Source organism: Pteropus medius, unplaced genomic scaffold, assembly GCF_902729225.1.
Source record: "Pteropus medius unplaced genomic scaffold, Ma_sr-lr_union100, whole genome shotgun sequence".
NCBI lineage: Eukaryota > Metazoa > Chordata > Mammalia > Chiroptera > Pteropodidae > Pteropus > Pteropus medius.
The window spans coordinates 4,646,684-4,672,262 of NW_024342469.1; the positions used below are offsets into that span (position 1 = coordinate 4,646,684).

Below are 25,579 nucleotides of genomic sequence, written 5' to 3' on the forward strand. Positions count from 1 at the left end.
TACTTCTATTTGTGGGTACATTAGGAAAATTCTCTTAAGCGACTGTAAATATGGCCACCCTAGCTGCTGCCAGCCACCCAGGCTAATGCAACTGCTTCCCCAGGCGCTTGCCACCTCTGTGTGCGTGAGGCCGGGGACAAGGCAGGCTGGCCCTGGACAGCCTTCGGGACACAAGTTCTTCGGGAACCAGGCTCCAATGCTTTGCCAGAGTGTTGGCCTCAGATGGAACATGGCGATCCCCTTCCTGGGGTGCAGGGGCCCCGCAGTCAGCTTCGGAAGGGGCCTGTGTCTGGCCTTGAGGCCATGGCTTTGGGTCCGTGCTGTGCCCAGATGCCACCAGACGCAAGGACTCTCCCACGTGAGCACAAGCTGCATGGTCCAGGAGGGCAAGAGGCAGCCTGGCCCTTGGAGCCTCGGCTCCCAGCACAGCCTCCCTTCTGCTAGGCCCTGCTGCCCCTCTCTGAGCCTCTCCTTAAAAAGAAAAGTCTGGAGTTTGACCCGATTGCCTGGTGCCCTGCTCAGCCAGGAAGCCAGCGCTGGGAGAGAGCCTGAGAAAACTAGGCATGCTAAGGCCTGCCTGCTGGGGACTCTTGCTACCCAGTACAGGACGGGCACAGGAAGTGGTCTGTATTTTTAAGGCTAATGAATATTCAAAATCCAAGGAACGTAGGGGAGTCTTAAGATGAAGCCCCACGCCCGCTCCAGGTTGCCTCCTCCTCCCCGGAGCCAGGATGACCAGCGGGGGGCGAGCACCCCACGAGGAGCCTCTGCGTCTGAGGATGGTGGAGACGGCAAGGGGGTGAGGTCTCCGGCGATTCAGGGCTTGGTGACAGGCAGGTTATGATGAATTTTACAATCCAAACAAAAGAGCCTGGAACTCAGGAATTAGTCACTGCCATTCCCTGTCTCGGCAACGGCGAGTCCCCAGCCCAACTGGTATCTGTGCCATCTCTACCGAAATCCAACTCAAGTTGGGAGGGGCAGCACTTGGTAGGTAGGTAGCCAATGTCAGCTGAGAAGCCCATCGGGCCACACTGCCCTTCCCCTGGTCACAGTCCTTAAAAGCCTTAGTTTCCAGAAAGAGGCTTGTCTTCCCTTGGTTATCCCCAGAAATCAGACAAGTATCCGCCAGAACGAGCCCCCAGCAACAGCTCCCGGTGCATGGGGGGTACCGGGAAAGTATGTTTCAATCCTCCCCCAAAACCCAGAGAGGGCCAGAAAGACCTCTGACTTCTTCCTGCCGTTCTCGTTGGTGACTTCTGGCAGTTGGCCATCCCCATACCCACTAATCCACCCGCCCTGTTAGTGGGAGTCTACCCACACTTTGTGGCCTCCCGCCACTGTGGTCAGACCCAGCCCAGTGTCCCGGGGCAGAGCTGGATCGGGGCAGGCTCAGACGTAGGTCCCCATGGCCTTCATGAGTACCAGGTAGCCAGCAACACACACAGTCACCACACAGCCCCCCTCCCCAATCAAACTGCCCCCTGACATCAAGGGACTCAGAGTCCAGGGGCGGCTGTCCTGAATCTCCACGTCAGCCCTCAGTCCCACCGGTTAAACCCAGAGCTGTCCCCAGTCCTCAGGGCCTGCTGGTCCTGGGGGACCTCCCCAGGCAACAGCACACTTCTCCACGTTTCCATGTTGTAGAAGCCAGTAGTGACTTGGCTGACGCAAGGTGGCCATTCCACCTGGGTCCAGGTGAGGGAGAGAAAAGAGAAGGTGGGCGAGGGCTGGGCCCAGGAAGGACAGATCCCCACGACGAGTCCAGAAGCACGGAAGCCGAGGACCAGGGTGCAGGAGTCCCGTGCTGCCGAGGAAGAAGCCAGCTGGGCAGGGGCTGAGCCAGAGGTGCACCCCCCACTCCTGGATGGACGTGGCCCTTGGACAGCCAGACTCATCTGGGCCGCCCAGGCCTGCCCTTGGCCTGCACCGACCCTCAGTGGCTGGTCAGTCGGTGAACTTCAAGGGAAGGAGCTAAGGAACAAGCTTCTGGAAAAAGCTTGCCCAGTCGGCCAGGACGGGAAGCAGGCGCCAAGGCCAAGAGGCTCTGATGAGCTCGGTTCTGCTCCTGGGGAGCATCGTGCTGGGCCAGCTGGAGAGACGGCGAAGACAGCAGTGGGAGACCACGGCGTCCGCACCTGATTCCTGGGGACGTGCCACTGCCCCGCGTCCCCGGCCTCTTCTGGAACTCTCTGCTTCCACAGAAACATGCTGAGGAAGGAGAAAGACTCTGCCGGGGGGGCTAGTGGCCAGCCAAGCCCTGGGCGTGTTGATGTCCCTCCATCTGCTTCCCCAAATGCGGCTCATTTTTCCCCAGTTCCCCCCTGTACCTGAGCCGCAGCCTTGCAGCTGTCACGCCGTGCTGGCCTGTCCCCTCCCCTGGACCTCTCCATCCAGTTTCTCAAACAGCAGCATCAGCCCCTGTCCCCCAGGTCCAGTCTGCCAGTGCTGGTGACATCATTCTTCCCAGAGCCGGCTCCCCAGGGACAGTCCTTCCCAGCTTCTGCCCACCTCTATGGCGACACGCTTGAGGAGGCTGTTGGGCCCAAGGACAGCTTTCCCTCCTGCCATCCTCCGTTGGTTTGGGACATGCAGATAAAGTAGAACCGAAACCCAGCCCGCAAAGTCTCCAGACTGCAATGGCCCAAAGAGGCTGACTCTGAAAGCCTGCGAGACCCTCTCTCCCCGACCTTACAAACCCGTTTCCTACCTGAACCCTTGTTCTCCCAGAGACGCAGCCAAGGTGACCCATTTTCCACAGCAAGAGACCTCTGACCTGTGGGAGCTATAGCAGGTGCCTAACTGACATTTTTTTGGGGGGGGTGAATAATTATCCCAGCACCTCCGCCACCCCCACAAGAAAACTAAGATACTGAACTAAGTCGGGTCACTTAGCAGACGTTTGCCGAGCACTTACTGTGTGCTAGGCTCCTATAGAGGCAAGAAGACCACAGCTGGGAACTGACAGGATCCCTGGAAAGCCCCCCTGGTCGCAGAGACAAAGGTGACTGAGGCTGAGCTGGTGGTGGGCAGAGCCCAGCGTTCTCCTCAGGAAAAGCCAGTCCCTAACCCCAGCGCCACCCAGGACCCCCACTGGGGATGGAGGGCATCCACAGAGGGGACAGAGCTGGGGATACATCTGCATTTCAAGGACATCGGAAGAAGCAGCAGCCAGCCTGGCCTCACGAAGCGGCCGCCCTCCTCCACCGGCAGACAGAGATGCACACGGGTCAAAGCTGCTGACCTTGGGAGCCCGGCTGCCCGCACGCGGCCCTGCTGCCTGTGCCCACACGGCGGGCGCTCCACAAGGGACGTGCCTTTCTTGGCACCCAGGGACCCCAGCTCCATGCTTAGAAGTCGGTCAAGCTGGCAAACTACATCTTCTATCAAGGCCCCTCTTCTTCACCAACGACACACATGGTGGCAGCCTAGCCCTTCTGAGCCAAAGTTTAGGCCAAAGGCGGAAGGATTTGACATTCGGGAGACACTGTGAATAGTTCCTATTCTCCCACGCAGACCGCTAGCCCTTCCAGGAGTAAGTCCTAAGGACCTACTGTGTGCCAGGCACAGAGCCAGCACAAGCGGGAGTCAGCCTCACCCAGGCTGCCTGGCTTCCTGGAGAGGGCGCCAGCAGAGGCGAGCCAGCCCCCCACCCCGGCCCGGATGACACTGCACGGCCACACGCTCCCTCCCAGAACCCTGCGCAGGTGGCCTGCAGACAACAGGACGCTTTGCTCTCTGGGGCCTCCTAAGACCCTGAAAAGACACCCTGAAATTCTCTGTGCACCCCAAATCTCAAAAGGAAGGGCCAGGGGTCCCCTTCCCACCCTGGCCAGGCTCTGAGCTCAACCCACTACCGTCTGCTCACAAAATCCCTCTGCCCCAGAGGAACGTGGGGCTAAACGAGTTCTTCAGATGCGGAGCCTAAGACTGGGAGCCGAGCGACCTGCCCAAGGCGATAGTTATAATTCATGGGACCGAGAATCAGAACCAAGCCCGTCTGATCCCAAAGTAGGAAACGTCTCTCTGAAATGTCGGTACCGAATTATGCAGGTTGGCCAGCCCTGGTAGCAGAGCGTCCAGGGGCAGGGGTATGAGGAAGAGGGCAAGCGGGTGAGGAGGGGTGCGGATGTAACTGGGGTCCTTCCCTCTGGAACAAGCACTAAAACTTCACTCAGAGAAAGAGGGGCCTCTGCCTTCTGCCCCGGTGGACAGGTCACTTCCGTTCCAACGTGAGCCCGCTGAGTGAACTGGGCCGCAGCTTCCAGCCCAGGCCCTGCTCACAGCCCCAGATGCATGCCGAGTGTCCCCTCCTCCATCAGGCCCTCCCGCAGTCCAGGCACAGGCACAGTAGAGAGTGTGGGTGTCCCTCCGCTGACAGGCGGTGAGAAGTAGGGGTGGGGGAGAGAAAGCTGGTCGACGCCAAGTATTTTCTTGTTCGGTCCACCAGAGGCCACGTACATCTTTGGGGAAACTTCTTGATTCTGCCGAGATCAGAACTGTTACGCAGTCTGGGCAGACCCGGTCCATATTGCTCTTGACACAGGATGCCTGCATATCGCTGGGTCGGGGAGGGACCAAGGGACCAGAGAGCGGAACCCTGGTGCCTGCGAGCCTTGCCCTGGGTCTTCCGTGACGGCGCTGAGTGTCCTGGCGCTTCGGCAATCACCGCCTACAGAGTGACACTATCGGTATAACCACGTTTTTCTTTTAGTCGCCTCGAATATTCAAAATTTTGTTTTCTCATTATGTTCGTACATATGCATGTATTTAAACATTTGTGAAAATCACTTTAATAATAAACAGAAAATGAACGTAAACACCGCTCCTCTCTCTCATTCATCAGAGGTCATGCTGGCGGGGAGCAAGGTAACTGAAACCTGGAAAGAAAAGCTTTTCAGAAATCCCCTGGCTGTACTGAGCGCTGAAAAGTACAGGTGCTACAGTACATTCTGGAAGGCACAGCAGGCGTCTGAGATCTGAAGGCGAAGGGCACCCGAAGTTAGGGAACACACCTGCTCCTAAATGGTCTACCAGAAAGGAAGGCTGTTTCAAATCCCATTCTTCCTCGTGACGGGCATTATGAAATGTGAGGCGGCGTCCCTCCCTGTCCACGGGGACTTCCATCTGGGAGTCATGGGCACGGCGAGCCTCAGGGGATCCGGGACCCCTCAAAATTAGGTGCGAAATCAGTGCCCTTAGTGTGTGCACACCTGCACGTACATGCGCATGCATTTCTCTGGGAATACAGCCCGTGGCCTTCATCAGATTCTCAAAGAATTTAGAATCCCAACCAAGCTAATAACTATTCTCCTCAATAATGAGGACAGTCTGGTGTCACGCACTCGGCAGGAGAAAAAACAATTGGATAAATGATATTAATATTCCAAACAAGGTACGCGTCTCAAAGAGTTATTTCTCGTGCACATCCACTGGCTGAGGAATTATTCCACGGTTGATGCCGATTTGTATCAAAGTCATCAGTTCCAATTTTTTCATCCAATTCATGGGATCAAAATTAAGCTTTCGGAAGTTCATTCCGTCCGAGGTGAAAAACTAGCATTATTGTGAATGCTACCCAGCTAACTCAGTGAGAAAGTTGAACACCGAAGGCCTTTTTTTGCGATGATAATACTCATATGAAATTCGATGGGACACAGTACTAACCTTCTAAGTTATAACCCCATGGAGCAGACATGCATTTGGAATTAGATGTGGTTAAGAATTTCATCCAAACAAGCTGTAAAATTATACTGTTGACTGAAAAATAACGTCTAGGTGTTTCATCACCAAAAAGTATTTATTTGGGAAAAAGATAGAGTTGCAAGCGAGTGCATGCAGACATGGCAAGACACGTGCACACTCTGGCCTGTATGCCAAGATGGAGGAGTATTTATAGAAGGGAAAAGGAAGTTAAAACCATAAGCTTTACTATAAACAGAGTTCTTGTAGTGTTCTTGTGTATAGGGGTCTCGCAGCTAGAGTACAAGAACTTCCAGAAGTCCCAGCTCCTCCCATAGACTCTCCTGACAGATTATGTTTGCTTAAAGTTCCAGTTAGTCTTTATCAATACTAATTGAATTAAAAACCATAGTTATCAAAATTTTACAAGTATTCATAATTAGAATAATTGAAATACTTTTTTTTTTGTGACAAAGCCGATGTCAGACACGAAAAAATACTTGAGCGTGGCAGTAACATGTCTTTCTCTGTGCCCCTCACCAACTGGAGTTTGGAAGTTTGTCTTTGCATACAATTTAAGTGTCTTAGCCACGTTGAACACATCCTCTGGACTGGAGTATTTGCTCAAATTCAGTTTTAAACTTTTCATAAGAATATTCAGCAACTGAAGCACCACCCAACAAAACTTAAGCCTTTGAGCCTTTTAGCAAAATGCAATGATTGCAAAGTTGCAAACGGGAAGCCAACGGAACACATGGCCGTGGAAGTGTGTGGGAGGGAGAAACTTCCTTTCGCTAATCTAATAATCAAATAGACGAGACAGAGTGACAAGAGGGAATAACCGAATTTAATGCATCTGTACACATGAGAACCCCACATGCATGAGGAGACCCCACACACGAGAGGTTCAGAGACAAAGGGAACATGGTGTGTAAGACATTCTGAGCTACCCACGAGGCAAAGTGCCTTGTGGGCTTCAATGGGTCATTGCAGGATGATACAAAGAGCTTTAAGTAATTAGAAGTTTCTCTTACCCTATAGATAGGCTTTAAAAAAATAAAAAGTTATCTCTGATAATCCCTTATTATGGGCGAGTCCCCCAATTCAAATTCCTCTAGATAGAGGGGCATGGGGCAGAATTTTCCTTTGAGGCCTCAGGGTCTCAGTTGCCTTGAACTCAAAAATAATCCACATACCACTTAGGCATATCTTGGGGGTGGCTCTTTCTGAACTTCCATAGAAGTAATAGAAGAACTTGAAAACTCAGGATGTTCAAAGAATGATTTTTTTGAAATTCTGTAATTGCACTTTGAAACACCTTTGCAACAGCTCAACTGGTAAGAAAAACCTCCCAATTTTAAATGCATAAATTTACATGCTGAATCCAAATGAGAAGGCCCACTTCTTTACAGCACTTAAGTTAGGTGAAGCACTCAAAGTATCGGAGAGCCCCTCCTCCTTCCCGCGGCCTGCAAGTCATCAAACTGTGCTCGGCGCCCGGGGCGGCAGCTCAGCCACAGCGCTGTCTCTGGCCCTCAGTTTCCCCTTGGGGACAGGCTCCGGGGAGTCTCTTCGGTTCCGACAGCGCTCGGGCCTCCTCCCGGCATCCCGCGGGACAGGCGCGGGCGAGCGAGAAAGCCCCGCCCCCGCCAGGCGCGCGTGCGCAGAGGCCGCAGCTCTGGCCACAAACGCGCCCCCCGTGCGCACAGTCCCGCGCGCTCGCCCCTCCGACGGCCAGGCCTTCGGGTTCCAGGGGTTTCCCGCCCCGCTCCCCGCGAGCCCCGCGGGCCCGCGCGAGCCGGCCGGGCGTGCGTGCAGGCGGGCGGTGGGCGCTGGCGCGGGGACCTCGGCGGGAGGGCGGGGCGGCGGCGCTGGCGGGCGGGCGGAGTCGAGAGGGCCGGGCCCGCGGGCTGCGGCGGCGCTGGGTTTGGTGCTGGTGGAGGCGCCATGGAGGCGGACGCGGGGTTGGGGCTGACTCCGGAGTCGGCGCGGGGCCCGGACCCGGAGGAGGGCGCGCGGGCCCGGGCGGAGTTTGAGGCGCTGCACGGCCCCGCGCTACGCGCGTCGGGGGTCCCGGAGCGGTACTGGGGCCGCCTCTTGTACAAGCTGGAGCACGAGGTGCGGGCCGGGGCGACGCAGGGTGGGGGTCCCGGAGCCGTGCTAGGGCCACCGCCTGCACAGGCTGGAGCGCGAAGCGCGGGCCCTGGGCGCACCGGGGGTGGACCGCTCTCGACCCTTCTGCTGGGAAGGGCGCGGTCTGCGGGCGGGCCCCTGGCCGAGAACCGCTGGGGTGCAGCTGCGGGAGGCCGCGCTGGGTCCGCCTGGGGAAGGCACGGAGGCCTCCTGGAGGACACGTGCAGATGAGGGTGGGAGGGTGTCCGGCACCTCGCGGTGTGAGTGCGCGATCCAGGGCGGGGAACTTGTGCCCAGCCCGGCAGGCCTCGGTGAGACGCTCAGGGGTGTGTGGCTCGGGGAGCTGAGGGTGGTGTGGATGAACAAATCAAGGAGGCAGAGGTTCGGCGATGAGAAGCCACAATGCTGTGATGACCGAGTTTAGGAGTCATCTAAAGTTTGGGGCCCGAGAGTGGCAGCCAGAGCCCCATACCTGTGGCCCTGGGCCTGCCAGCACCTAGGACTGGGCCGGGGCTGAGCCAGGGCTGCGGAGTCACAGAATTAAAACGAACTTTGGCTCCCGCTGTGTGCCAAGTCTACGCTGACCTCGCCACACCTCCGAGCCCCCCAGCTGTGAGAAATAAGTTGTCAGCCCCAGTAGACAGTTAAGAAAACTGATGCTCCAGAACAGGAAGTGAGTCTCCCAAGGTGTGTCAGACTTTAGAACTGACCGCTTGATTTCAGCCACTACCTAGGGGAGAAGAGGAGCCCCATGAGTTTGTGTGGCTTTATGTTTCCTCATTCGATTGGAGCCTGGCTCACCTTCATTTTGCAGATTAAAGGAAACAGGGTGAGAGATGGAAAAGGAATGTAAGGAAAAATGAAAAGGTCTCCGATCGCTCCCTTTCTGCAGGCAGAGCTCCATCCCGCTCGCCAGCTGCTCTAGCCTGGACCTCCAAAGGGTCTCCCGACAGGTCCCGGCTGAGGGGTGGGCCCTAGTTTTGGGTAGTTTGCCCAGGTGCCGAAGCCAGAACACATTCACAGGCCAGCCGCCTTCTCTTTTGCTGGAACCAGGCTCCTCTTCAGGGGGCTGCCTCCTGGGGCCGAGACAGAGGAAGCAGTGCAGGTGATCAGGTGGGGACTCCAGAGCCAGGAAGGGGGTTGTCCCCTGGGTCTGGCTGCTGGACAGACCCCTCTCACTCAGCCAGTTTATCTGTAAAATCTGGGTGGGCCAGGTGCCTCCTTTCTCAGAACACAGGTAGTTGCTATGAAAAAGATACAATGTCAGGGGCAGACAGACAGTAGTAACCTATCTTTTGTAACAGTGAATTTCCTTCCCCCAGTGACTTGCCTTGTCTTCCGCCAGCATTTCCTGAGCACTTGTCCCGGTTCCAGGCCTGTGCTGGGGTGGGAGGGGACCCCAGCCATTTGTTAGGGTGGATAAACAGGGCCCCCTGTGCTGGGTGAAGGGAGCACAACATGGGAGGGCCTGGCTCCAGCCAGCCAGCCTCCGAGGGCAGTAAACCCTCACTGGGGCAAGTCACTCACCCCACTGAGCCTCCATCTGGAGAACGTGGACCATGGAAGGCGGCCCCAGCTCCCACTATCTTGGCGGGGATGGGGTGGGGAGGCATGAGATAAGTTTCGGCCAATGCCTAGCACGTAGCGGGCAGTCCTCAGACTGTAGTGTCCCCTCTGCCCTGTTTGCCGTTGCTCTGCTAAGGGGCAGCCAGTGTTTTTCCATGACCCTCCCCTGCCATTATGGGTTATGGGCAGAGCTGTGAGTCATCATGTTGCCAGACCCAAACCTGCAGCCATTGTTCCAAGTGAAACCAGCTATTGCTGCTGCTGCGGGCCCAGGTGTAGGGGAGGGCACACGCCAGCAGGACGGGCACCTGCACCATTGGCAAGGCCCATGATGCTGGTGCCTTGTCTGGAAAAATCGGTTCCTTTGGAAAGGATGGGGGAAGCGTTTTAAAATTTCGACTCTTCCTGTCCGCATGCACTTCCCAGCCAGGGAGATGCCGGACCTCAGGCAGGCCCTCTGTCTCCCTCCCTCCCGTCAGGTTTGGGGACTGAGAGCTGGAGGTTTGGGGTTCTGGGTTGGAGCCCAGGCTGTGAATTCCAGCCCTCTGAGCCGCTTTCCTAATCTGTAACCGGGAGGTGGGGCAGTGTGCCCCCCACCCCAACCCCCGGGCTCTCTGAGGGTTAAAGGAGAACCCAGAAAGAGCCCAAGGCTGGTCTCATCCCACAGCCCGCTCTGCCCCGCGCACTGGCTCTGCAGCTCCCTGCCTGGAGCCCTTCCACCCGCACCCCGAGTTCTCCCTCTTCCCCTGGCGCTCACCTCTGAAGTTTCCAAGATCTTCCCGCCCTCCAGGTTCAGCCCCATTTACCTGGTCCTATCTTCGCCCCCCAGGGCAAGATCATGAGTGACTCATCCTCAAGGCCCCAGCACAGGAGCTGCTTGTGCCTGGCTGGCCAGCTGCGTTGGGATGAGTTTTCCTTCTGTTTTTAGTAGAGATGTGAGAAATAGGTATTTTGAGGGGGTGGAAAACTGGCCTTTGTTGAGTCCCTGCTGTGTGCCAGGGACTTGCTCCTGGAGAGTGGGTGACACCTCCTTCCTAGGTGACAGACCAGCCTCAGCCACCGTGGTGCTGGATTGGTTCCTCTGATTATAGCAAAATTAGGGTGTAGTCCCTGGCCCCCAAGACCTGACTTCCATTTACTTCCAGTGTGACCGGAGCCACCCCCTCTGCCTCTGAGGCCTCATTTTCCCTGTAAAACAAGGGACCAGACTAGATATAATTTGGACACGTACATGCAGGCCCACTTCCACGCACGGGCCCCGTGGGGCGAGGGGCCTTGGATGATAGTCCCGGTGATGAGGGTACCCCAGTTCTGACCGGTTTCGCCAGGAGCCTGTTTTCCCACCTGCGACATGGGTCCCTGGGTAGTAAACAGGCCCCACTTCTCCAAAGGGATGTAGTTTGACCTGGAGGCCAGGCGTGGAATGCCAGGGCATCCGCCGACACGCCCTGCTGTGGCCCCCAGGTTTTCGACGCGGGGGAGATGTTCGGGATAATGCAGGTGGAAGAAGCCGAGGAGGAGGGCGAGGAGGAGGCAGCGCGAGAAGCTCAGGAGAAGCCGCCCAACCCAGGCATCGAGCTCTGCTACAAGGTCATCGTGACCAACGAGGACGGGCTCCAGGCGGCCGACCCCAACAGGTAGGAGCCCAGCAGGACATCCGTCACTCGCAGCGCGGCTCTCAGGGATGGGCTTCCTGCGTGTCGAGCACCGGTCACTTAGCCAGCTCGTGACGAGCATTTGCCGCCACCATGTTTCCAGCTGGGCTTCAGGGTCATGCGGGCTCCAACACTGACAGTGCTCTCATGTCGCTCGCCTGTCCCAGCGGCCCCACAGCAGAGATGTGGGGAGTTCGATTTTGCTGATGAGGAAGCAGGAAGGACTCGCTGCAGGGTGGGTGTCACCCAGGGCGGTGCTGCTTGTAAGCCCAGGCTTTCTAGATCGGAGTCACTGGGTGGAGTCTGGGGAACAGTATTTGACATGTCCTCCGGGGCTTTATTCCTGGGAATGCAAGGAGCGGGGTCTGGCCAAGTCCTTGGGTGAGGGTGCTGAGGCCCGGAGCGGGCCTGGGCCACAAGGCAGAGCTCAGACAGGACCCTGGGCTTCCTTCCTCCCAGTGGCCAAGAGGGCCATCCTAGACGGGACAGGCCTGCAGACTGCTCTCCCAAACTTCGTTGGAACCTTGAGGAAGAAACTGCTGGCCTCTGAGGGTCACAGGGCCCCTGTGTCTGTAGCGCCTCCTTCGGGGTGCCGGTGGAGTGGGAGCGGCCACACAGGTCATCACAGCAGCCAGGCACCTCCCTCCATATGTTTTCGGACTCAGGGACTCACCCCTCTCATTAAGTNAGGTCATCGTGACCAACGAGGACGGGCTCCAGGCGGCCGACCCCAACAGGTAGGAGCCCAGCAGGACATCCGTCACTCGCAGCGCGGCTCTCGGGGATGGGCTTCCTGCGTGTCGAGCACCGGTCACTTAGCCAGCTCGTGACGAGCACTTGCGGCCACCATGTTTCCAGCTGGGCTTCAGGGTCATGCGGGCTCCGACACTGACGGTGCTCCCATGTCACTCGCCTGTCCCAGCGGCCCCACAGCAGAGATGTGGGGAGTTCGATTTTGCTGATGAGGAAACAGGAAGGACCCACCGCAGGGTGGGTGTCACCCAGGGCGGTGCTGCTTGTAAGCCCAGGCTTTCCCAAGGACCCCTGGGCCTCCCCGGCCCTCTAGATCAGAGTCACTGGGTGGAGTCTGGGGAACAGTATTTGACATGTCCTCCGGGGCTTTATTCCTGGGAATGCGAGGAGCGGGGTCTGGCCAAGTCCTTGGGTGAGGGTGCTGAGGCCCGGAGCGGGCCTGGGCCACAAGGCAGAGCTCAGACAGGACCCTGGGCTTCCTTCCTCCCAGTGGCCAAGAGGGCCATCCTAGACGGGACAGGCCTGCAGACTGCTCTCCCAAACTTCGTTGGAACCTTGAGGAAGAAACTGCTGGCCTCTGAGGGTCACAGGGCCCCTGTGTCTGTAGCGCCTCCTTCGGGGTGCCGGTGGAGTGGGAGCGGCCACACAGGTCATCACAGCAGCCAGGCACCTCCCTCCATATGTTTTCGGACTCAGGGACTCACCCCTCTCATTAAGTTCAGTGCAGCCAACCTCCATGTGCACCTGCTCTGTCCCCACCCGGGCTGGCTCCGGGCCCCAGCACAGCAGCCACCTTGAGTAGCTCACGGCTTCTCACGTGCCACCAGCAGTCAGGTTTGGGAGGAGGTGGGCTGGGCTCCTGGGCCTCTCTCCCTCCAGGCCCCAACCTCCATCTCTTTCCCGCACCTGCCACGTATAGCACCCCTCATGTGCACTTGCCCAGGGTCACCTGGCTCTGTGCCCTGCATCATAAACTCTTAAGCAGAAGGGCAGAAATAAGTCATTTATTTTGGGATATACAAATATCCCCAGTCTGCATGGGAGACTGGTTCCAGGATCCCCTCAGATACCAGAACCCACAGATGCTCAAGTCCCTCATATAAAATGCCATAGTATTTGCATGTAACCTACACATATCTTCCTGTTACTTTAATCATGTCTGGATTCCTTGTATTACCTGATACAATGTAAATGCTGTGTAAATTGTTTGTCTAGGGAACAGTGACAGTAAAAGTCCACATGTTCGGTACAGACACACTCATCATAGGCTCAACTACGTAATACAGTCAGCAGCTAAGGAACTTTTATTTTCAAATGTTTTTGATCCGAGGCTAGGCCGGTCAGATCTGCAGGTGCAGGACCTGTGGATCTGGCAGGACAACTGTGTGAGCACAGTGAATAAATACCGCCGACCATGCAGCTCAGCCTTACTCCTGGAACGCCTGCCGTTGGTTCCGGGGGGACAGGTGAGGGCCGCTTTGCCCACCTGTTTGCGTGGAGCCTCCTGGTCCTGCAGGGCTCTGGACCGTGGCCTGGCTTGACGCGGTCGTGGTGAGCTGTGAAGATGGCCCACCGGGCTCCTCTAGGGGGACCAGAGTGTGTGGGCTGCTGGTGTCCACACGTGTGGGCACGTGGATCCTCTCCAGGAGAAAGGCCTTGGCGCTTCCCCGGAAGTCCCAGCATGCGTGTGCGCGTGCCTGAGCTCCGCCTGGCGGCTCCTTTGCACGTCTACCTGCTGCCGGCCTCCAAGGTGTGCGGCCTTCTCTTTAGCCGAGCACCCGCTGTGGGCCGGGCTGCAGGTAGCAAGGTGAGGGCTGTGGGCCTGTCCTCCAGCAGCTCACAGCGCAGCCAAGGACACTCACTGTCACAATGATTGGTGTGCAGTCGGCACATTGTATGTTCTGTCCCATCCGATGCCGGTACCTGCCTGGTGAGAGGATGTGGGGACCCATTCTGTTTTAGAAACTGAAAGGGGGAGAGGAACTTGCCCACGGTCGCACAGTGAGGGTTGGGCAGAGCCCGGACCCACTGGTGCCAGGAAGACTAAGTCCCCACCTATGTTCTTGCCATGCCTGCGTGGCAGCCTCACGCCTCCTGTGGCCCGTCCCTGCAGCATCTTCCTCATTGACCATGCCTGGACGTGCCGCGTGGAGCACGCCCGCCAGCAGCTGCAGCAGGTGCCTGGGCTGCTACACCGCATGGCCAACCTGATGGGCGTCGAGTTCCACGGCGAGCTGCCCAGCCCTGAGGCCGTGGACCAGGTGCTGGAGGAGATGTGGAAGTTCAACCAGACCTACCAGCTGTCCCACGGGGTGAGTGGGCAGCCAGGCCCCAGGGGAGGCAGAGGGCGGACATGGACACAGGCCTTCACTGCCCGTGCGGTCAGGGATATGGGGGCATGGCCAGGAGAGCCCCTTCCCAGTCCGGGGGCCTTTACCCCGCACGTGCGCCAACTCAGCTTCTCCCATGGCCCCTGGAATCCGTTGTTGCTGTGGCTTCATCGTGGGCCTGTTACTGTTTGCCTTGGACCAGCCAGCGACCCAGGTGTCTGTGCAGCCTTTAAACTCACAGGACAGAACCCTCAGAGCCCTGGACTTGGGCTCAGTGACTCAGCCGCCCCTTTCCTGGTGCCTTCTGGTTCTGTCACCTCTTAAAAGGCCTCAGTGGTCCTCTCGGCCTTTGGGAGAAGAGTCGAGTCCTATTAACACATGTCCTCAGGCTTTCGTCACCCCCACCTCCGGCTTTCCCAGACTCACCCTTAGGCTCCAGCCCCTCACCACTTTTAGGTTGGGAAGAACAAAAGTTGTTTATTGTAATCTCCGCTTAGATGTTGCCTCCTCCGGGGAGCCTTCCCTGAACTACAAGTCTGTCCCCGCCCCACCCCCATTCTCCTCCAGCCCTCAACATACAAGACCCAACACATCCATGTAGCTACTAGGCGAAGCGCCTTGTCTGCATGAGCCTTTAGCACACAGGCGATCACCCTGTGGTCGGCTGGTCTGCGTCTTGGTCCCCCAAGACAGGGCCACGGGCTGGGAGCCCTGGGCTGACGGGCCTGGGCTTTGTGTGAGAGCTGCTCCAGGCTCAGAGAGTTGGGCACAGGCGGTGGGCGGGTGGAAGGGACAGGCGGAGGGCTCATGGACCAGGGCGGTGTGTGCTCTGCCCGCAGCCGGCCGAGGAGAAGGTGCCGGTGTGGTACATCATGGACGAGTTCGGCTCCCGCATCCAGCACTCCGACGAACCCAGCTTTGCCACCGCACCCTTCTTCTACATGCCCCAGCAGGTGGCCTACACGCTGCTGTGGCCCCTGAGGGACCTGGACACGGGAGGTAAGTCAGACGCCCGCCCACCCCTGGAACGGCCCTGGGCCCCCATCCGCGGCTGCCCCCTGACGGGCACGTGTGTCTTGGTGCAGAGGAGGTGACCCGGGATTTTGCCTATGGAGAGGCCGACCCTCTGATCCGGAAGTGCATGCTGCTGCCCTGGGCCCCCGCCGACATGCTGGACCTCAGCTCCTGCACGCCCGAGCCACCCGACCAGCACTACCAGGTGTGACCCTTGACCCTTCCCCTCTGACCCTGGGCCTCTTTGGTGGCTTTTGGAACCTTCTCCACCCGGCCACTGAGTTTGGGAGCATCTGAGTGACAAGGGTCTCAGAGCTCGGGCATGAACGTGAGCTGCCCGTGGCATACAGCTTGGGCGCCAGGCCTGAGAGGCCTGATCCCAGGGTGCCTGATGCTGCGAACCGTCGCTCAAAGGGCCCGGTGGAGCTGGGGTGCTGGCGGTCAGTGCTGCTCTGCCTCGTTTCCGTTTCCTTATCTGACACCTCCCTCCCCAGGGACGGGAAGACACTGCACTCAAACAGTGTGGCACAGCGTCCGGCGCACAGTAGGCCCTCAACAAGTAGTCGTTACTGCTATTGTTGTGGACATCAGAGGTGCTTTCAGTCCGTGGGCAGCCTGTCCTTCAGGGCCCTGCCAGGACCCAGCTGGCCCCCTAACAAGTGCCTGGCTGGTGGTGACAATGCGGGGCCCGGTACGTGGGGTGGGCTGGGTTAGCGGCCCAGGGTTTGTGAGACCAGGGAGGTGGAGCCTGTAGAAGGGCAGGGCCATGGCTGACAGTCCAGCCCCTCTCCCTCCCATGCCGGCTGGTCTCCTGCCGCTGCTTCCTGTTGGCCGGTCCCAGTCGAGAACCAGGCGATGAGGGAGTCTGTGCTTAGCACTCTGTGGGCACGAGACTCTACTGTAATCCTTGAAACAGTAGGAGTGACTGTCCTGTTTTCATCTTCCTTTTACCAAGGATGAGGAAACAGGCTCAGAGAGGTTAAGTAACTTGCCAAAGGTCACACAGCTGGTGGGCGAACTGGAGTCCAAAACCAGGCGGACTTGATCGCTCGTGAGCGGCGGCCACACACCTGCCCCCGCTGGCACATCAGCCACTCAGGGGATGCCCCCCGGGATTGAAGGAGAGAGGAAGCGAGTATAGGAAGCACGGTGTGGTGTCAGCTGTTCTGTGGGTTGCAGGGGGCCGGGCTCAGTGGTCCCATGGCACCTTTCCCCTCAAATTCGATCTGAGCCCCCGCAGACTGAACTAACCATGCTGAAAACTCAGCGATCACCCTTCTTGGTTCAGAGATGTGTTTCAGAGGCTCGTGAGGTACCTGCGCCTAGTAGGTGCTCAGTAATCTTTTGAAAAAGTGAGTGAATGCGAAGAACTGAGGCTTCAGAGTGGCTTAGGGACAAAGACTTCCTGATCGCGAGGTTATTAAAGGAACGTGAATTAAAATTCATCTTTTTCACTTTTTCTTGAGACACTCTACTGGCTAGAAAGAGGAGACAAGAAGCCACACACTGGTTGTCTGAGGCTTCCTGGTTGTTTGTCCCACATGACCCATCTGGATCAGGCCTCTGCTCAGGGCCCTGGGGTTGCCTGTGTTAGTTATTGTCGGATGACAAATTATTCCAGCTTAAAACAGCAGACGTTTATTATCTCACATGCTTTCTGTGAGGTGAGAGTTAAGGAGTGTCTCAGCTGGGTGCTTCTGGCTCGAAGTCCCTCGTAAGGCACAGTCAGGCTGTCAGCCAGGGCCACGTCATCTGAGGCTTGAGGGGGCTAAGGACCTGCTTCCACGTGGCGCCTCACACACCTGGCGAGGTGATGCTAGCTGTTGGCAGGAGGCCTCAGTTCCTCCCCATGTGGGCCTGTCCACAGGGCTGCTTGAGAGTCCTTACAGAGTGGTGGCCAGCCTCTCAGGGCAGGTGATCTGAGGTTTGATGGAGTCACACGTGGTTCCAGTTTCTTTGCGTTTGATAGAAGCTCAGCCCCCTCGCAAGGGGCGGTGAATTAGGCTCTTCCAAGGGCATGCAGCTGGTGGGCGTGTTTTAAACTAGCACCTAGCGTAGCTCGGATCAGCTTGGGGGCTCCCCAAGGACCAGGCAGCCCCTTCCCCACCCCTGGGAGGTGGCTGTTGAGAATGTTTATGTTGTTCGCATGACATAAGACCGGCCGTCAAGCGCCTGAGCGGCCTGAGCCCCGGAACCTGGGGAGGGGGGCGGTCAGGGGCCTTGGGCACCTGTGAAGGCTGCCCCTGGGGTCTAGGCGTACCCCCAGAATCCTGACACCCGCTGTGCCGGGGGCAGGGGGGAGCGGGGGGAGGCATGTGTTCACTTGCTCCGTCTCTCTCCCTCCGGTGTCTTTCCTTCCAGGCCATTTTGGAGGAAAACAAAGAGAAGCTGCCACTCGCCATCGACCCAGTGGCTCGTCCGCGCGACCACGTCTTCACGTGCGTAGCCCCCTCCTCAGCTTGCGACGAGACGTCCTCGCTCACTTTGCTCACTCAGTTCTGGCTCCCAGAACAGTGCCTGGCACAGGGAGGCGCTCAGTAGGTTCACTCTGTCCTGGCGGCATGAGGGTGACAGATGCCAGGGTGGCGTTCTTAGCGTCACAGAAAGAATGCTGTGAAAAGCGAGCCGTGAGCAAGAGTGTGTGTTCATCGGGTCCTGGAATGAAGTCTCCTCCAGGCCTGTGCACACCGGGGCTTCTCCCGAAGGCTGGGCACCTGGGAAAGGCACCTCGGCTGCCAGGAGGGGCCGTGCCCAGGTGCGGCCGTGCCCGGGTGTCTGCAGGTGTGGGCCGGCCAGTTACATAAGGCCAGGAGGCAAGCCCAGGCTGGCCTTCTACTGAAGCAGACACTCCATCTTACAGGCGAGGAAGTGGAGGTGCCAAGCTCAGCGGAGGGCGTAGAGCAGGCTCAGAGGCCCGTGACTGGCTGGGCAGACGGGCCTCTGCCCCCAGTCGGAGCCCCTCCTCTCGCTGCCCAAACCTGGTCCAGCCAGAAACGGCAACATGCTCCGCTCTGCCCTCCCGCCACGTCCCAGGAGTTTCCTCCTGCTGGCCCTCTGCCCGTGTTTCTTTCCCTTCCCCAAGGCCACTGCCCCGGCCCAAGCAGCCCGGGAGTTCCTCCTGAGGCCCACTGCCCAGCACCCCTCTACCTCGGGGTCAGAGGCCTCGCTGAGGCCCATTCCATCAGGCTGCATGCTCTGGCCCTGCCGAGCAACCTGGCCCCTTAGCTCTGTTCCTCCCCTGACACAGCACCGTCCTGGGCTGGGTCCCCTCTTGCCCCCATACTCGACCCCACAGCCTTTAAAGTGTGGCTGCCTCCACCACCCCCAGCACAGGCCAGGCCAGGCCAGGCAGGCGCCAGCGATCCCCAGTGTGCAGACGCCTCATCCAGGGCACTCTTGGCCACGTGCTCACCTGCAGCTCTTGGGGCTCCGGCTCTCTTTCCGAGGGTCAAGCTCGGAGTGTGTGCGTGGGAGATCGGTAGTGTGGACCTGTCCTGTGGTTTCATTGGGGCGGGGGAGAGCTGCGTTTGTGGAACACTCAGTCTTATCCTGTGTCATCCTAATGATGCGTGTGGGCTCATCTTGCAGGTGGGGGACCAGAGTCTGAGTTGCCCCCCCACTCAGCAGACGGGCAGGTCCACGCAGGCTGTCTGACCGCAGCCCACCCCTCCCCGCAGGGTCTACACGGACGTGCAGCAGGTACTCGACCACCTCACCCACCCGCGCTTCACCCTCACCCAGAGCGAGGCGGACGCCGACATCCTCTACAACTTCTCGCACTTCAAGGACTACAGGTGAGGCCCCACCCAGCCCGGCTGGCCCCGGAGCCCCTGGCGGCCCGCTGAGCCAGTCGCCCGCTCGGCCCTGCAGGAGGCTCAGCCAGGAGAGGCCCCACGTGCTGCTGAACCAGTTCCCCTGTGAGAACCTGCTGACAGTGAAGGACTGCCTGGCTTCCATCGCACGCCGGGCAGGAGGCCCCGAGGGCCCGGCCTGGCTGCCCCGCACCTTCAACCTGCACACGGAGCTGCCCCAGTTTGTCAGCTACTTCCAGCAGCGGGAGAGGCGGTAAGCGTCCCCACCGCCACCGCCGCGCCGTGCAGCCCGAGACCCCGTGTCTGCCAGGCTCCTACGGCCCCCACCCCACCTGCACCTGTCCTCACACTGCCAGCCTGCGCCTTAACTAAGCACCTACTGTGTGCAAGCTGTGCTGCTGGGAGCCATGGGCACTGAGCACACAGCCACCCATGGCTGCCGTGGGTCCAGGCTCCAGCAGATGCCTCCTTAGTCCCCAAGGCCTCACTTCTAACCTCTCTGCTGCGACACCCCCCTCATCCTCCTGAGGAAGTCCGAGTGTCCCTCCGCTGCCACGGTCCCAAGGAGACATTGCCTGGGAGGGCGGGCCCAGGGTGCAGCCTAGCCGGCCCCTCTGCTCCCAGGGGCGAGGACAACCACTGGATCTGCAAGCCCTGGAACCTGGCGCGCAGCCTGGACACGCACATCACCAAGAGCCTGCACAGCGTCATCCGGCACCGCGAGAGCACCCCCAAGGTGGGCCTCCAGCCGTCGAGAAGGGGGCGAAGGGGACTCTGATGTCGAGGGCCTACGCGGGTGGGTCCTGGTGTCACTCAGTTCACAGGAGTCTGTTAGGCCCGCGCTCCGCCCATAGCCCTGCCAGCAGCAAAGGGCTGTGTGACAGGACAGGTGAGAGGAGGGGCCTCGGTCACAGCCATCCGAGGGGACTCGCTCCCGCAGTCCCCACCTGAGTCCCCACACTGCACCACGAGTGACCGCGGCAGCCAGGAGATGGCTAGGGCAGGGAGTCCCTCAGGGGCCCTGGACAAAGGTGCTGTCGTGATGTGGGGCGGTCAGAAGCAGTGTCGGGCATCTGAGGACACGTCACGTGCTAGGCAGAGGCTGTGGGGTGATCACTGCAGATTCCAGCAGTGGGTAGGGAGCCGGTGGGTTTACGGCTGAAAATTCATATTCAGTGTCCAAAACCTAAAAACTGGTGGGAATTGTCCTTCAGTTAGAGAAGATGAAGAACTCGTTCGAGCCTAGGCAGGGGTGTGAATGTGCAGAGGAAGAAGGAAATCTTGGGGCGTAGGTCCCTCCGCAGACACCAAGGCAAAAGGAGGCCCAACTCCTGGGCCCGGGGTGGGCGGGGACTGCGGGAGTGAGCCTGGTCCTCCAGGATGCGCAGACAGTGGATGTCCCACTGCACGAGCCCACGGCCAGCAAAGTCGGGGCGCCCCTGGGTGCTCCAGCCGGGCCCAGGCGAGCTGAGAGCCGCCCGTGAGCCTACATCTGCCCCCCAGGTCGTGTCCAAGTACATTGAGAGTCCCGTCTTGTTCCTTCGAGAAGACGTGGGGAGGGTCAAGTTCGACATCCGCTACATCGTGCTGCTGCGGTCGGTGAAGCCCCTGAAGTTGTTCGTGTACGACGTGTTCTGGCTGCGATTCTCCAACCGGTAACCAAGGAGACTGGGTGGGTGCGGTGAGGGGCCGGGGGCAGGAGATAGGCCCCTCTTGTACGGGATGGGAAGTCTGCACTGGAGCGCCTTCACCACACACCCAGCAGAGACCGGCTCTGTTAGATGGCGCTAGTTCTTGCCACCACAGGGACTTGACGTTCCTCATAAAACGGACACCAACACCTGCGGGTCTTGATGGCATTTATGGGTCTACAGGGGGTCCTCACAGTTAGCCGTGAGGGGGCCATGGAGGAACTGGTGCCCATATGGGGGGTTCTGAGCACCCCTGCTTCTCAGATGCGGCCACACTCGGGGCTCACCCGAGGCTCTGTCTGCTTGTCCTGCAGGCCCTTCTCACTCAACGACCTTGACGACTATGAGAAACATTTCACAGTCATGAACTACGACCCGGAAGTGGTGCTGAAGCAGGTAGGGGGCCTGGAAGGACCTGGGGAGCAGGTTCACACAGACCCCGACCCCATACCCTTAAGCTTGTCTTCCGGGCAGGCAGTATAGACAGAGGAGCTGCCTCTGGCACCTGTGTTACGTCAAACGGCAATGTCTCCCTTGAGGCCCACAGCAGCCCCGCAAAAGTCAGTTTGCTGAGCAGGGAGCATCGTCTCGTTATACAGACGGAGACACTGAGGCCCAAAGTAAATCTGTTTGTCTAGGGTCACTCAGCGAGATCCAGAGCTCAGACCCAGCCTCCTGCCTCCTGTTCATGTCCTAAGGGTGTGGGCTGGACAGACTGCTGGCACTGACCTGTGGCCCCAGCGAGTGTCAGAGGCTCCATGTCATGGCGGAGCAGAGCGTGACGGATCCCGTCTTTGTCTCAGGTGCACTATGATGAGTTCATCCCTGAGTTTGAGAAGCAATACCCAGAATTCCCCTGGAAGAGCGTGCAGGTGAGTGCTGAGCGAAGCCTGAGGTGCCGGGGCTGGCATTGGCCGGGTGGGCTGTGCCTCCTCGGGATGGTCCCGCTCATCCCACCAAGGAACAGAATGGGTGACAGAGACATGGGGTGTCGTGGAGGGCTCCAAGGGGCATTCGGGGTGCCCTTGGGACAGCCAGCCATCCACAGGCCCTGCCTGTCCCAGGAATGCAAACCTGACAGCAGGGACTTGGCCAGAGACACAGGCTGGTCTCCACGTCCTGGAGTGGGCGTTTTGGGGGCTGCTCTGTGCACCTCGGTGCAGAGGAGGGCCGTGGGGGCTCCAAGGCAGGAGACACGGGCAAGTTTGCAGTGGGTGAACACCAGCAGTGGGGGGGCAGGTGTCAGGCAGAGGTGGGACCTGAAGGATTTAGTGGGAGCTGACTGGAGCCAGTTGGGGACCGGGGCTTGGGAAGGGGCAGCAAACCCCACACTGAGACACTGCTCTGGAGGGCAGGTCCCAACGTCAAAGCCATGCAGGCCCCGTGACCATGCCTCCCCTGGTCCCCAGGCTGAAATCTTCCGGGCCTTCACGGAGCTGTTCCAAGTGGCATGTGCCAAGCCACCGCCACTGGGCCTCTGCCACTATCCCTCATCCCGGGCCGTGTATGCCATCGACCTCATGCTGAAGTGGGACAGCCGTCCAGATGGTGAGGGGGGCTTTCCGTAATCCAACCCCCCCCAACTTACCCAAAGCCGATTGTCCAGCCCTCCCCACACCAGCTCCCCCCCCGGGAGAGGGCATCACTGGTCAGTGCTGTCTGACTGGTGCTTTGCCTCCAGTTAGCCGGGAGATCTGGGCCCGGGGAGACTCACTGTTGAGGGGCGACAGCCCACATGGCAGAGTGACAACGGGAAGGGTGGGTGGACTGCAGTGGCTTCAGAGAGAACCCACAAGGAAGGGAAACTTGCGTAAAAGGCGGAGGGAGCGGGCAGCCCAGCCAGCCACCCTTGGCTCCAGATTCCCTGGCGGCCGAGCCCACCCCATGCCCAGCCTGCATCTCTGCTCCCTCTGCTGGACTAAACTGGAAGTCTGAGCTGGGTGTGGTGGCTCACGTGACTCCTCGGGCCAGAGGCAGCTCCAGGCTTCCCTGGGGAGGAGCAGGCATTGGGCCAGGTCCCCCAAGGAGCCGGGAGAACCCTCCCTGGCCCCCCACCCAGCCTCCCAAGAGTGAGCTTCCCGTGCTTTGTGCCATCAGGGAAGCGAGCGATGCAGCCACAGATCCTGGAGGTGAACTTCAATCCAGACTGTGAGCGAGCCTGCAGGTACCACCCGACCTTCTTCAACGACATCTTCAGCACCTTGTACCTAGACGAGCCCAGCGACTGCCACGTCACACGCCTCATCTAGGCGTTCACTGGCTCTCTGCTTGTGCTTGCGGCAGAGTCCAGCCTCAGGTCTCTGAGCTGCTTCTGCCAAGTTCCCCTCCTTCCGCCATAGGTCAGGAGCAGGGTCAACTCTTGGTGTCCCCAGGGCTGAGTGCCAGGCACCTCTGGTGCATTGATGAGTCTCAGCTCAGCCCAGGCTTTATTGCTGAGACTCTGAGTTCTGGGGAGCGCGACGAGGCGTCCTCAGAAACGGGGGTCCCCAGGGAGCCCATACGCTAACAGGGCCAGGCCGCTCTTCTCCAGAGAGTCTGCTCACGCACTGCGGCCCCTCGGAGCAGTCAGGGTCCCACGCCCCTCGCGGGACTCGTGCTGTGATCATCCCCAGAACACCTTGGGGACGCTCCTTGCCAGGCCCCGTCTTCTCGCCCTGCCCCCCCAGCTCCACCAGAACCCCCACCAGCAAACCCCCACCGCCCCTTGCTGCTGTTGCCTTTCCGTTTATTGGGGACCCACCCGTCCGAGGTTGGGCGATGCTTCAGCGAGGGGACTTGGACCAGCGCGGCAGCAGCGCACCAGGACGCCTTCGAAAGACAGTTCCAGCGAGGACTTCACGTCGGTCAGAGGCCACCCTCCGCCAGGGTCGAGTCTCATTGTCGAAGTTTTGTTACTCTTTCATGATGGGAGGAAAATATAAAATTCTCTTTCTTAACGTCGTTTCTGAAATTCGGAGTCAATGCCAGCGTGTTGTGTAGCCGCCGTGGTTCCGGGCCCAGGTCACGGGACGGGGCGGGTGACCCCTGGAGCTCTGCCGTGAGAGCTGAGGGCGGGCGTGCCTGTCGAAGTCAGAAGCCGAGAGCACTCCGTGCAGCGGCCGGGACCTCGTCAGCAGGGACCTGGTTGTGCCTCCCTCTCTGCCTGTGCGGGTGTGTCTGTCCATGCCCTGGTGACCAGAATCTCAGCCCTTCCATCCGGCAGTGGGTGGGACACCTCATCTCTGGTTTCCTCCCTGGGGGAGCTGTTGGCATCCTGTCCCCTACTTCACTGGATTTGTACCACAATAAAGTCAGCCTTCTGTACCTCGGCCTCCCTCTCTCTGGGGAGGCCTGGGACCACAGGCCTGCTTGTGTGTTAGCTGCTTTCCTTGATGGCCGTTGGAGAAAACCAAAATACCAGGATGTATATTGGAGAAACCAGAGAAGAAATGAGATGGTGTGTAGGCCTCCAAGACCCCGTCTCAGTCCGTTTGGGCTTCTGTACCAAAATGCCATAAACTGGGCAGCTTAACAGTTTTCTTTCCCACAGTTCTGGAGGCTTGGGGTGTCCCGAGATTGAGGCAGATTTGGTGTCTGGTGAGGGCGACAGGGCCCTCTTTCTGGTTCATAGACAACTGTCTTCTCCTGTGTCCTCATATGGTGAAGGGGCAATGGAATTCTCCGAGGGGGGTCTTATTTATTGAGGCACAAATCCCACTCATGAGGGCTCCACCCTAAGGTCCTGATAACCCCCCAAGGCCCCAGCTGATACTATCACACTGGGGTTAAGGTTTCATACAGATCTGGGGGACGACTCAGACCAGACCGTAGCAGCTCCCTCCCTGGAAGTTTGATTCCCCAGCACCGGTTCCATTTCAGAGCAGGACGCAGTGGGGACAGATGAGCCGGGGCCCATCCCAGGGTCACAAGCAACACCCGGGAGCTTCGGTCCTCGGGTGAGTCGGAATCGGCTGCAGCCGGAACCTGCAGCCTGCTTCCTCATCCCATGGGGTTGATCAGAGACCCTCCCTGCTCAGGGATCCAGTGAACTGATGCAGCAGAGGTGCGTGGGCACTGGTGGCCAGCACCGTGACAGCCCTTGGTGGTTTCAGACGTTGACACAGGAAGGCAGAGGCCCTCACACACCCAGGCGTCCGGACCACATGCAACTTCCCACAAGCGCCCCCCAACTAGGGGCCATCTGGCCCCCTCAGGACGGTGCTCACACCAAGATTACTCATCCAGATGCCACAGGGATCGTCCGGCTCGCTCCCACTGTATTTGAAACCTGATTGCCCGGGATCCTCTGGGTGGGCATGGCACAGCCACTGGGAGCGGAGGACCCCATGATCCTTGGATTATAAACTGCTTTTTCTTAATTCTAGATGCTCTGGCACCTCCGTCCACCCCCAAGGAAGGCCACCCCGGCAGACCGGACCTCTAGCTCAGTGCGGTGCTGACGGCGCCTACCCTCCAAATCCGTCTTGCCCGTACTTGGCCTCCCGCAAGTCGCTCTCCCCATGTCGAGGGTCCATTGAAGGCCGGTGTTTGTAAGTGCTGGACGCTGGAGGTTGGAGACTCCCAGTAGCGGTATTTATCGTGCCCAGTTTCCGCAGGGGATGCAGAAGAAATCCGAAAGGTAAAGCTCGAGACGCTGACGGCGAAATTAGAAATGTCCTCAGCAATGACCTGTGGCCACACACATGCGCCCAAGCATGGCAGCTCCGTCACAGAGGCACGATCGCAGGGGGACCTCGGCGCGGGAGAGGCAGGGCTTCCTTCCACCTGCCGAGCCCAGCGTGGCCGGTTTCAACGTGAACCGGCTCAGCAAGCCCCTCCGAGTCACTGCCGACCACCGACCAGCCGAGCCCGCTGGGCTGTGTGAGCGAGTGGCCTCGTCTTGCGTCCTCTATGGCCATCCCAGGAAAGCGTCACGAGAAAGCCAGCAAACAAAACAGCAAAAC

The 25,579-nt window shown here is 59.1% G+C and overlaps 1 protein-coding gene across 4 annotated transcripts; it reads left to right on the forward strand.

Moving 5' to 3' along the window:
• Positions 1 to 7,556: 7,556 nt before the first annotated feature.
• On the forward strand, positions 7,557 to 23,980 carry TTLL12 (tubulin tyrosine ligase like 12). Of its 4 annotated transcripts, none has more exons than XM_039863238.1 (15): positions 7,557 to 7,800; positions 10,420 to 10,482; positions 10,846 to 11,018; positions 13,903 to 14,101; positions 14,959 to 15,118; positions 15,205 to 15,338; positions 17,495 to 17,571; positions 18,811 to 18,927; positions 19,004 to 19,198; positions 19,570 to 19,681; positions 20,449 to 20,600; positions 20,951 to 21,032; positions 21,440 to 21,508; positions 22,046 to 22,184; positions 22,734 to 23,980. In XM_039863238.1, exons 1-15 carry the CDS (start codon positions 7,630 to 7,632, stop codon positions 22,883 to 22,885), a joined length of 1,995 nt encoding a protein of 664 aa, XP_039719172.1. In that variant the 5' UTR covers positions 7,557 to 7,629; the 3' UTR covers positions 22,886 to 23,980. The 4 variants fall into 4 exon arrangements, with proteins under 4 accessions (XP_039719172.1, XP_039719173.1, XP_039719175.1 ...); XM_039863240.1 differs by lacking the exon at positions 7,557 to 7,800 and adding an exon at positions 8,945 to 10,316; XM_039863239.1 differs by lacking the exon at positions 10,420 to 10,482 and having other exon boundaries at positions 7,558 to 7,800.
• Positions 23,981 to 25,579: the final 1,599 nt, after the last annotated feature.